We start from the raw sequence: 12230 nt of genomic DNA on the forward strand, positions 1-12230 counted from the left end.
GAGAAGAAAAAACCCAAAGAATAAATGAGAGAAAAAGAAACATTCCGACCCCAAAGCCCCCTTGTGGTATCAAAAGCATTAACCCACCCCTCTCCTCCACCTCACCTTGCTTCCCCCTACCACCTACCATATTGGCAAACAATAGCACACTCCCAGACACCATGATCTAGAGTCCATCAAAACCTACTGCCCATCCCAACACCTTGATATCTCAACAGGCCCTCTCTCTCTCACTAGTACTCCTGGAGATACTGAAGGGCAGGCCACTTGGTGAGTTCCGAAGAGTGGGTACCCATCACCTATGAAGAATGTAATTTGAGCACAACTGTAGAACATGAACTCAGATAGGACTCAGCCACTTTGGAGGTTATTCACAATTCTCTTAGAGATTCTGCATGAACTATTAAGCATGCTTTAGAACAGAGGTTTCTCAGTTCCTCTGTAATTTTTACATCTTCCTAATTTTGCAATGGTTAATTGAAGATGATTTCATTATTAAAGGAACTTTTATAACAATGGTGCTACAGAAATTCATATAATCACTTCCTAATCTCAAACAGAAGGCTAGATGATTGAGCCCAATTCCCGAACATAATATTAAAAAGACTATAATATGTAATAATGTAAGTGCATTGAGCAGGCACAGCTTAACTCCAGCTGTAACATGAGAAACTAACTGTTTTTTATTTAACTTTCCTGTTTTCTATTGAATACCACTTCTGATGAAATCACTCCATTGCAAGTTGTCAGCTCAGTTCTGTTTCAATTCTAATACAATGTGCATTCTTCACTCATCTGGTTTGGTTATTTTTGGATTGTTAAACAGTTATGATTGCTAGCATGTTCTATTTTAAACTTAGAAATGGAATTCATTATGTGTATTGGCAGTGCGGTGAGATATAACAATGAGAATAGCTGAGGAATATCAGTACTTGTTAATAGAATCCTTTGTGAAGTGAAATCATGCATAGGCTTTTGAAAATATATTCTGCTGACAGAGAAAAGATGAAGGGCAATAATGGGACGGGGCATTAACAATTGAATGTTTACTAACTACTCTTGGTAGAAACCAGCCAACTCATTGTGTCATTATTTTATGGATTCCTTAGTTTAGCAAGAGAGGAAAGACAGGTACAGCCACAATCCAGCTGTTTTCATAAGCAGTTCGCAAGAGATGGAAAGTGATATTTGCATCATTAAGTTACATTTCAAGTACTGGTGAAACCATCATTTTAATAATTGGCAGTACCTTGGCAACATTATGCTCAAAGCTTTTCATGTATGCACAAATTAGTATAGTTTTAAATGGTTTGGGAAAACTCAGCCTTTATTTGTAAAGGTCATTATTTTCTTAAATAGTTTGATTAAAGGTGTAGGGTGACTTGGAGTTTAATACATCTGGAAAATCTTGCTTACACACAAAGAAAAGCAAGTGGACTCTGTAGATTTATATAGAACACCTAAACACAGGTTATTTTTCCCATATTGTATCTGAGACTGCATATCAAATCTACTTCATTGGATGGAAAGCTCTTTAAGTTGAGCTGAGCATATAAAAGTTGCTGTAGAAAGTGGCTATTTGTTTCTGAACTGGAGAGAGCATTTAAACTGTATTTTATCATTAAATATGAAGACAGGTAAATGTCTTCATATATGAAAACATTGATCCTGATGCTGGATACAGCTTCATTATGAAACAAGCAGATGAGAATACTGTATTTGTTGCAGCTAATTAGGTAAGTAAATGAGGGGATAATCAATGATACAGTATCCTATTCAACCCATGCAACGAATCAGGTTCTTTAGTGCTTTCTGCCCAGGGTGTCTTGGAAGAATCCTAATACATTGCTGTGGCAATGCAATGGTTGAAACTATCAGCAGAAATTTACTGTATTAATGTATTTTCCTTTATTCTTCCAGCTCAGAGATCAGCCCATGAACTACCTAGGGTGGAAAAGCAGAGCACAGATAATTGTTTAGTCACAGGTGGCCAGCAAATGATCCTCAATGGTCAAAACTTTACGAATGAGTCAAAGGTGCTTTTCACAGAGAAGACTCCTGGTAAGTCATGTTGATCTTTTTTGAGTCTTGGTGAAAACAGAGTGAACTGTATTACTGATCAAATCTGAAAAGTGAAGTACATTGCTCCACCTTTCTCTGGTTTGTGTTTTAAGGTTCTTTAGAGAAAGATGGCATTCTTTTCATTGTATATGTGACCCTGGTTTCATGACACAACCCATAATAACACAAATACTCTGCTCAGGCATAGTAAAAGTTGTAGGTGAAGTACCAAACTTCCCATACATTGACCTATCTGTGCAACTTGTTCAAGAGCATGACTCACTGTGCTAATGATGTATTAGATCAATACATCTTTTGTTTCAATACTGAAGGAATTCAACAGGTCAGGCCACATCTATGGAGGAAAATGTTTCGGGTTGAGACCCTTCATCAAGACTGATGAGGCGCCTCAGCCCAAAAGGTTTCTGGTTATTTTCCTCCATAGGTGCTGTCTGACATTCTGGGTTCCTCCAGCATTTTGTGTATCTTGATCTAGATTCTCTGCAATAACATTTGTTCTTGTCTGTCTGTCTGTCTGTCTGTCTCTCTCTCTCTCTCTCTCTCTCTCTCTCTCTCTCTCTCTTTTGTGATCCTTGGAATGAAGTGGCATCATTTCAAAGTAATTCTGTACTATGAACTTATATTTTGTTACAAAACAGTTTGTAATTGTTTAATTAGAAATAGTGTACCTGTTTATACCATTGATCAAAGAATGGAAAATTTCCTATTTCAGGCATATGAGTAAAAATCACTCCCAGATTTGGAAATGAAGCAATGCTGGAAGCAAAGGAAAGTTGTCTTTATGCTGTCTTAACACCATGTTTCATCTTTAAAATTGGAAGAGCTTCTTCTATTAGTTGAGCATAAACACAATTTTGCAGATGCTGGAAATCCAGGATAACATGCACATAATGCTGGAGGAACTCAGCAGGATTGTCAGCATCTATAGAAATGAAAAAACAGCCATGTTTTAGGACAAGATCAAGTCCTGATGAAGGGCCTTGTTCTAAACCGTTGACTCTTTAATCCTTTCCGTAGATGTGGCCTAACTTGCTGAGTTTCTCCAGCATTTTTGTGTGTATTACTCCTATTGGTTGACCATGTCTTCTTTCATTCTATCATCTTTGGATTCTAAGAATGCGATCATCAGTTGTACATCATTTAGTAGTACACGAAGAGCAGAAATAACATGTTGATACTAGATTCTGGGCTGTTATTCTTGATCTTACTTCAAGGAATAAGGAGAAGAGATTTAGTTACCAGCAATATGCGATTTATTTGAACCCAGATCTTAAATATCAATGATGAGTCCATTGCATCAGTATTGTTCTGGCATCTTCACTTGAAGAGACATGATAAAGAGGCACAGTTTGCTTTACACTGCACTAGCTAACTAAATCTGTAAAAGGGATTCCAATTTTTTTTGCACAAATTGTGTTGACAAATTCTTGCACCATGGATGACATTGATGGACTAATTAATATTCCTGTGAGAAAACAAAGAAACTTTAGTTGAACCAAGGCCTTAGATATCTTATCAGGTTGTGATTGATACAGATTTTTTGACAGAATAAGGATGAGTTCCAATCCACTGCTGTAGTATTGATGGCTGTATAAAATGTGTTATCTGTAAGATGTTGAATTGTGGAGTAGTTTTTAGAAGTGTGAGTTCCAGGTTTGAAACCTTTCCTGTTCACAACATCCACTGCCTCAATACTACAGTGTTACTCATAATTATCAGTGGGGAAGCTATCGATCTCTCCCTCCAAATGTGCACATGATAGGTAACTTTGTATTCAGAGGGTAAAAATGTTTTTATGTACATCTGTTTGTTAATCACTTAAATATTGAGAATGTTTTTATTTATTAGCATAAAATTATTCCCCCTTCTCCAGCCCTTTATCTCTTTAACCATTCAACCTCCCAGCTCTACTTCACCCCTTCCCACCCCTACTGGTTTCATCTATCACCTGACACCTTGTATTTTTTCCTCTCATGCCCCACCTTGGACTCTGACTTCTTATCTTTTTTCTCCAGTCCTGATGAAAAGTCTCAGCCCAAAACGTCGTCTGTTTATGCTGTTCCACTGATGTTGCCTGACCAGCTGAGTTCCTCCAGCAGCTGCAGATTTCCTCTTGTTTAGGAAAAGAATTGAATTCAGAACTGATAGGATTAGATAAAGTTTGGTTGACAGTAATAAATAGGAATAGTTTGCTGTTGAACTGTTCCTCCAACCTGAGTGTGGCCTCTTTGTGAGAAAAAGCGGCATCTCCCAGTGGCCACCTATTTCAATTCCACTTCCCGTTCCCATTCCGACATGACAGTCCTTGGCCTCCTCTACTGCACTGAGGAGGCCACACTCAGGTTGGAAGAGCAACACCTTGTATTCTGTCTGGGTAGCCTCCAACTGTTGGGATGAACTTTGATTCCTCAAACTTCTGGTAATGCCCCTCCCTCTCTATTCCCTATTCCCTTTCCATGAGATCTCGGCCCTCCGAAGGCGAACTGAGCTCTTAGGTCACACCCTTGGCGTGTCGAATAACAGCCAGTCGTGGGTCCCATTCCGGCAAAGAACTGAAGTCAGCGTGTAACTTCAGGTCAGGGTCTTCAAAAGAACCCTGAAAGGGAGAAACAGAGATATTAAATATGGAAATCGAGCTGTTCCCAAAGATGGAAGCAAAGGAGTTGCCGTTAGGCACCATTGTCTCCTAAGCTCCAGCCCTTTATCTCTTTCACCAGTTGACGTCCCAGCTCTTTACTTCACCCCGCCCCTCCTGGTTTCCCCTATCACCTACTACCTTATATTTCTTCCTCCCTCCCTTCCCCATCTTCTTACTCTGACTCCTTGCCTTTTTTCTGATGAAGGGTCTCTACCCAAAGCCTTGACTGTTTCCTCTTTTCCATAGATGCTGCCTGGCCTCTGCAATTCCTTTCTGTGTTTGATGATTGCAAATTATATTGCAAATGAATTATAACATTGAAGTTAGAAATAATACCTGATTTAAGAAGTAATCTCATTGAAAATTATCTCTTCACACCCTTTCTATAAACACTATATGACACTACAGCATGTTGCTGAAACAGATTAAAATCACTGTTGAATAGTTGGATTTTTCAATACTGCTTTGCTTATACAGGATACTAATAGTTCACTTATATCTTGATCGTTGGTCTTTCATCATCAACATACGTACTATTTTGAATGTTGGAGTTGTGCAATATTTGCTTTTCTTCACAGTTTAATTGCTGTTTATTTCAAACCTAAGAATATTACAGTTGATATAGATAAGACAGCACCCAGAGAATTCTGTACATTTTTGGATCTCTCATCTAAAAAATGATACACTTGCCATGAAAGGAGTGCAGCAAAGATTGGTTCCAGGAATGGCATGTTTGTTGCATGCAGAGAGTTGATTAGATTAAGCCTGTGTTAAAGAAAAATATATGGAAGTGAAATATCCTCATGGAAAATCACAAAGTTCTTAGCAAGTCTCAACAGGATGGACTTCAGCTAAGGACTTTTGAACCAAGAGTCACAGTCTGAAATATAGGAGTAGGCCATTTAGCAAAGAGATGAGGGCAAGCTTCTTTACACAGAGCCTGGTGAATCTTTGGAATTCTCTGCACTGGATGGTTATGAATGTTCAGTCACTGAATTCATTCAATACAGAAATCAGAAGATTTCAGGATATTAAGGGAATCAAGGGAAATGGATATAGTAGGGAAAAAGATGTTAAGGTAGAAGACCTGCCATGATGCTGAAGAATTTTGAAGCAGGTTCAGTGGGCCAAACAGGCCACATCTGCTCTTGTGTGCTTTAATGAAATTATTTGTGTTCTTAGACTAGATAATGTAGTTTGCTATTATTGCACAAACAATGCCTAGGTTCTCAAGTTGGTGCTTTTGATGTGGTCAGATTAGAGTAGCAGGAAACAGAAAAGTAAGCATTGTTAAATGCAATGTGTGTTTCAAAATTGCTGCTGAATTTGTGCACTATGCCAATTGGTGCTTAAAGTTGAGAACATTGAAACCAAGAACAGGATCTGAAACAAATGCACACCAATGAAATGTAAAAGGGCAGACAGTTACTGCAGGTAGGTCCCACTTACCAGTTGTCACTCTCTTAATGGAAGTAGTTACATTAAGATATCACAATACACTACCACTTATGTTTTATATGGCAATATTACTTATTGATTGCCAGTAAAAATCTAAAGCTACTTGTTTGTCTAATCTGTAGTGGAATGGCTTTGTTTGAAGGAATTTAATTGCTCTAGAGGGGACTATGAATATATTTGTTCTATTGAGATTCATCCCTATGCATCGGTAAGAAATCACATGCACATAAGATTACTTACACCAACCCATCACCTCCCCTAACCTCAATCTGTTGTTTGCTGAGAGCTAAATCAGAGGCATTCAGGTCTGGCAACCAAGTAAGATACAAGAGGCCCAGGTACAATCTCTGGAAAGCCATTTGTTAGGGAAGTGACAATTCTGGACTGAACTTGAATAAATGAAGGATACTTGACAGCAGTGGCAGGGCTTTGATGCTATTATGTCTGACAAAATGAAATCATGCAACATCCATGACAACAGGGCTTTGCGTCCAGATGAACTCAATGTCTTCTATGCTCACTTTGACTGTCAGAACATGGAGGAACCTTCACAAACTCCACAGCCATGGACATGGGAGCATCCTTCAGAAGGGTAAATCCACAGAAAGCATCCAGCACAGATGGGGTACCAAGCTGAGTACTAAAGACCTGTGCTGATCAACTGGCTGGAATGTTCACCAATATCTTCAACCTCTCACTTCGACAGTCGGAGGTACTCACCTACTTCAAGCAAACTTCAGTTATACCGGTGCCTGATAATAATGTGGTAACTTGCCTCAATGACTATCACCCAGTAGCACTTACAACCACTGTGATGAATTGTTTTAAGAGGTTGGTGATGAATCACATCAACTCTTGCCAGAGAAGTGACTTGAATCCACTCCAATTTGCCTACCTGCACAACAAGTCCACAGCAGATGGCATTTCATTGGCTCTTCACTCAAGTCTGGAACTTCTGGACAGCAAAAATGCATACATCAGGATGCTCTTTATTGACAACAGCTTGGCATTCCATACTATCAACCCCACAAAACTAATCAATAAGCTTCAAGACCTTAGCCTCAATACCTCCTTGTGCAATTGGATCTGTGATTTTGTTACTTACAGAGCCCAGTCTGTTCAATTTGGTAACAATGTTATCCATCATAGTCTCCATCAGCACAGGTGCACCACAAGGCTGTGTCCTTATTCTCCAGCTCTGCTTGCTTTACCGTTATGACTGTGTGGCTAAGCACAGCTCCAATGCCTTATTTAAGTTTGCTGATGACACCTCTGTCATTAGCCAAATCAAAGGTGATGAGGAATCAACATATAGGAGGGAGATTGAAAATCTGACTGAGTGGTGCCACAACAACAACCTATTTCTCAGTGTTAGCAAGATCAAAGAGCTGATTATTGGCTTCAGGAGGTCCATCAGCCAGTCCTGTTTGTGAATGAGAGGATCAGAAACTTTAAAATCCTCATTCTTATCATTCAAAGCACCTGTCCTGGACCTGGCACATAAGAGCAATTATGAAGAAATCACGGAAGCCTGTGCTTCTTTAGTGTTTTTTCAAAGATAGGCATGCCTCTAAAAGTTGGACACACTTCTATAGATGTGTGGTGGGGAATATATTGACTGGTTGTGTCAGAGCCTGGCATGTAAACACCAACGTCTTGAATGGAAAATTCTACAGAAATTAGCGAATTTCACCCAGTCCATCATGGTTAAAGACCTCCCCGCTGTTAAGTACGTCTACATGAGATGCTGACCCAGGAAAGCAGCGTGCATCATCAGGGACCCCCCCCCCCCCCACCACTACCCAGTTCATGTTCCCTTCTCGCTGCAGCCATCAGGAAGAAGGTACAGGAGCCTCAGTACTCACACTACCTGGTTCAGGAACAGTTATTCCTCCTGAAACATCAGGCTCCTGAACCAGTGGGGATAACTTCATTCAACTTCTTTTGCCCAGTCACTGAACTGTTCTCACAACCTATGGATTCACTTTCAAGGACTTCTCATCTCATGTTCTTAATATTTATTGCTTATTTTATTATTATTATTATTATTTCTTTTTTTCTTCTGCATTTGTATTGCTTGTTGTTTTTTTTGCACTTTGGTTGCTGGCCTGCCCAGTTGAGTGTGGTCTATCATTAATTCTGTTATGGTTCTTGAATTTACTGATTGTGCCTCTGAATCTCAGAGTTGTATATGGTGACATGTATGTACTTTGATAATACATTTACTTTGAACTTTTGAACTTTACTCAGACACAGTGCCAAATGACAACAACCTGACACCACACCAGACAGTTTCCAATGAATGTTTGCTTGAGTAGTTCACACATACAGGATCAATGACGTCAGCGTGTGCGGCCTTTGAGAAGTTAAACAGAGAGAGAGAAAAATTTGAAGTTATTTTGCATCTTTCACAATTTCAGAATGCTCCAATGTATTTTAAAACCAGTAATATGTAACTAAAAAGCATTGGACTTGTTAAAAAATAATCTGTCACTAACAGAAGAGGGTGCAGCCATTATCAAATTGTTGGTTGAGCATTTGATTCTCTGCTTTGTCCTGAGTGTACAGGGTCAAAATGTGGTTTTATTCCAGTGCACTAAACATCCCAATAATTTACTGATTGAAATACCTTAAAGTACAGTACATCACTGAAACTGGGCAATGGTGCAATAAATTTGCCTTCTTAAGGTTCTGATGAAAATGCACCCAATAATTAGTCTGAATCTGAACTGGCTGAAGGTGATTTGAAGTTCCCTCCTCTCTGCCTTCCTCCCTGTCCCAATTAAATCCGCTCTCAAGTGCTAATGAATAATTGAAATTAGGGAGCTTTAGGTCAGTATTCTGCTATTGTAGATTCCATGTTTGTCCACAGATTTTACAGTATTGTAATGCAGAATATTGGCTACTCTGAAGTTTCATCTTGAATAGTTCATTTATAATTATTTAATTTAAAATCTATTCTTGGAGAGAGCTGATGGAAATTAATTCATGTCTGATTCTACTTAAAACAAATCTCCTTTTCAATACATTTCGCAGTTCTATCTAAAGCAAAATACAGTTCAGCCCATGATTGATAGAATGAGAGTAATTTAACTCAAGTTGAACCAGATAAAACAACATCGAACAGGGTTTGGTTTATGTATTTTTCCTTAATGTAAATTTAAACAATTGGAAATGTAACTAACACGTGGAAGAAAGTACAAGAGGGAAGCATGCACGTCCAAAATATCATGACTGTTTTAACAAAAATGACAGTTGATTTGAGTATTAGATAGTTGGGCAATAAAGTGAAGTTTGAATTACTAAAATGCGGTTGAGTTAAAATAGAATCTAGTGTCACCAGACTGAAAAATAATAAAACTGATTGACCATCAGGCATTGGCTAAATATAAAAATAGAAAGTAGATGTCAGCCTAGTCATAATCAGCTGCAGTCTGGTGTCAAAGGTAGGAAAGCTCTCCCACAGAATATTCGATCAGCTGCTGACAAATCATATTCAAACACCGATGCCTTACCAGCAACATGCCAGGCTCAATTAGAACAATTCTGATTTATATCCTGTCCCACTCGCAGTACAGGCCCACTGAAAGGGTAAGACAGCAGTGTACAGACATGAGGGAGCAACTTAGGGAGTCCTCAACCAGGACTCATAGCACCAGGTCAAGCACTGCCTCCCACCCCTTTGCGGGAGAAAGTAGTGCTCCTCCACTTTGAACAATACTCAGACCACCACTGAAGAGTACAATAGGGACTAGTTTGTTAGGACCACCACTAGTCGAGCTAGCTGTGTCATGAAGGACTATGCCTGTGGTGTGTCGCGAATGAAACAACAAAAGGGACAAATCTCAACAATCTGTCTGTGGAGATACAAATGTCTGAGAAGGCAATGGTGATAGTTCACTGCCCTAATGGAGACCAAGTCCTTTTTGCACATTAACAATGCCCATCATTGCATTGTAAGATGCTAGAGCCATGCTAGATGGAATAAACTTAAATCAGATGTGAGCAGATCTGAACTGGTCACCCATGAGGTAATGTGGACCATCAGCAACAGCAGCAGCAGTTAGGTACACTGGCAAATTTGTAACCTTACAGTCTGACATATGCCTCACTCTAATATAACTTTCAAGCTAGGGAATCAATCAAGATTAAACGAGGAGTGCAGGTGGGTGTATCAGGTGCCATCCTGGTAAAAATGCAAAACAAGAATCTATGAAAGCCAAACAGTGAAAATAAAAGGCATTAGACAGAACCAACCAACTTCATAACCAACAGATCAAATTGAAGTCCTGCCATGTCAAATCATGAGTGGTGGTTAGCTTAATGGTTATTCCACTATTATAAGTGGAGGAAGCTCCAATTATTCTATCTTCAATATGGTGGGCCCAACCTGTATGTATTAAACACAAAGCTGAACCATTTTTAAGGATTTGCAGAGTGGTTGATCCATCTTGTCTTCCTTCAGAAATCCCCACCATTACTGAAACCACTTTTCAACCTAATCAATTTACTCCAATAGATATGAAGAAATGGCTAAGAAAATTGGAATTAGCAAGGATTATGAGACCAGAAACGTCCCAACTGTAGTGCTCAAGACTGCATGCCAATGACTGGAGTTATGCCTCACATAAAGAAAATTGGTTTTGATTGTTATAAGTCAATCATCCCAGTTGTATGACATTTCTGAAAGAGCTTCTGAATGCAGTAGCCTGGGCTGAACAATCTTTGAGTATTTTATCAAAGATTTACTGCCATCATAAAGTCATAAGTTTTTCCAATCATTACACATAGTTCTTTCACATCTTCTCACCAAACGAAACAGCCCATTCCAGGATCAAGCATGCACTGAAAAGTGGCTAGTTGCATTTATACCACAAAATGGCAAAAGCAGAACTAGTCCCAACAAGCAGTGCCATCCCCAAAAAGGAAGTGTGTCCCTGATCATAAACATCCTGTGGATCACCGTTGACTGAAAGCACAAACTGACTAGAGGCAAGTGCAGGTGAAAAGCTGGGTTATTCTGATAGCCCAAAGTGTTGTCCCTTCCTTTGAGCTTCAAGACAATTTAATTTCTCCTGTTAATGATTTAATCCTGTTCCCACCCCCACCCCAACTTCTGACTTATTTATTTTCTTGTTATCTTTCTGCAATGAGTTAGACTTAATCCTGTTAATTCTAAAAGGGCATATATTATATGTCAGCCCCAAGATTTGCCCATATCTTAACCTCAAATTAAACTTCACTTTTCCTTTTTTTATCTTTATTTCTGAAAGAAAAGCAAAAAAGACTTGCACATTCCATGTTATGATAATATGATAAATTATCAGTTAGCAGTTCTTATTTTAATACTCAGAATTATATTTTGATATTAGTGAGACTTTGTGGAATATTCTAAAACCTCAAATTCTTTTAATTGATGGTAGTTATTGAAATGCTGGAATTGATTGCACTAGAATGCTAAACATTGCCGCAGGACCAAGCAGATGTCAACCCGTGACTAGAGTGAGTACATCACAAAACAGAAAAGCGTTGTTTCTGCTGCTTAACAAATCTTCATTTCTGAACTATATTTCACCCTATTTGAATCCCTGAACTTGCTGTTTAAAATTTTGACTGTTTTGAAATTTGTAGGCTGTAGGCCATCCAAATGAAGCATGCAGTAGGGGCTGATAGTGTCTTAAACTCTTTTGGAGGAGATTTCACATGTAATCATTGCTGTTGAGGAAAATTATGTCTGCTCAGCAGATATCCCAACATATAACGGCACATTCTTGATTTAATGAACACTTTCACACTTCTATACTGATGTAATTCCTGAGTAATTACTCTCATGTTGGCTGGGTTCCTAGCATAAATAAATGAGCAAAATATATTTTCATAATCATTGCAACAATTTTATATATACACACAAATTGCTGGAGGAGCTCAGCAAGTCAGGCAACATCTATGGAAAAGAGTTGAGCTGAGACACTTGATCATGAAGGGTTTCAGACTGAAACACAGACTCTTTATTCCTTTCTACCGATGCTGCCTGGGTTGCTGAGTTCCTCCA

The 12230-nt window shown here is 38.9% G+C and overlaps 1 protein-coding gene across 2 annotated transcripts in view; it reads left to right on the forward strand.

Annotated features, from left to right (window-relative positions):
• Positions 1 to 12230, forward strand: part of nfatc2a (nuclear factor of activated T cells 2a) — a 133207-nt gene that overhangs the window by 44616 nt on the left and 76361 nt on the right. For both annotated transcript variants that reach the window (XM_059980486.1, XM_059980487.1), the window contains exon 6: positions 1921 to 2061. In XM_059980486.1, coding sequence (XP_059836469.1) covers positions 1921 to 2061 — 141 coding nt within the window. The remainder of the gene's footprint in view (positions 1 to 1920; positions 2062 to 12230) is intronic.

The sequence above is a fragment of the Hypanus sabinus genome, chromosome 9 (genome assembly GCF_030144855.1).
Source record: "Hypanus sabinus isolate sHypSab1 chromosome 9, sHypSab1.hap1, whole genome shotgun sequence".
NCBI classification, from domain to species: Eukaryota; Metazoa; Chordata; class Chondrichthyes; order Myliobatiformes; family Dasyatidae; genus Hypanus; species Hypanus sabinus.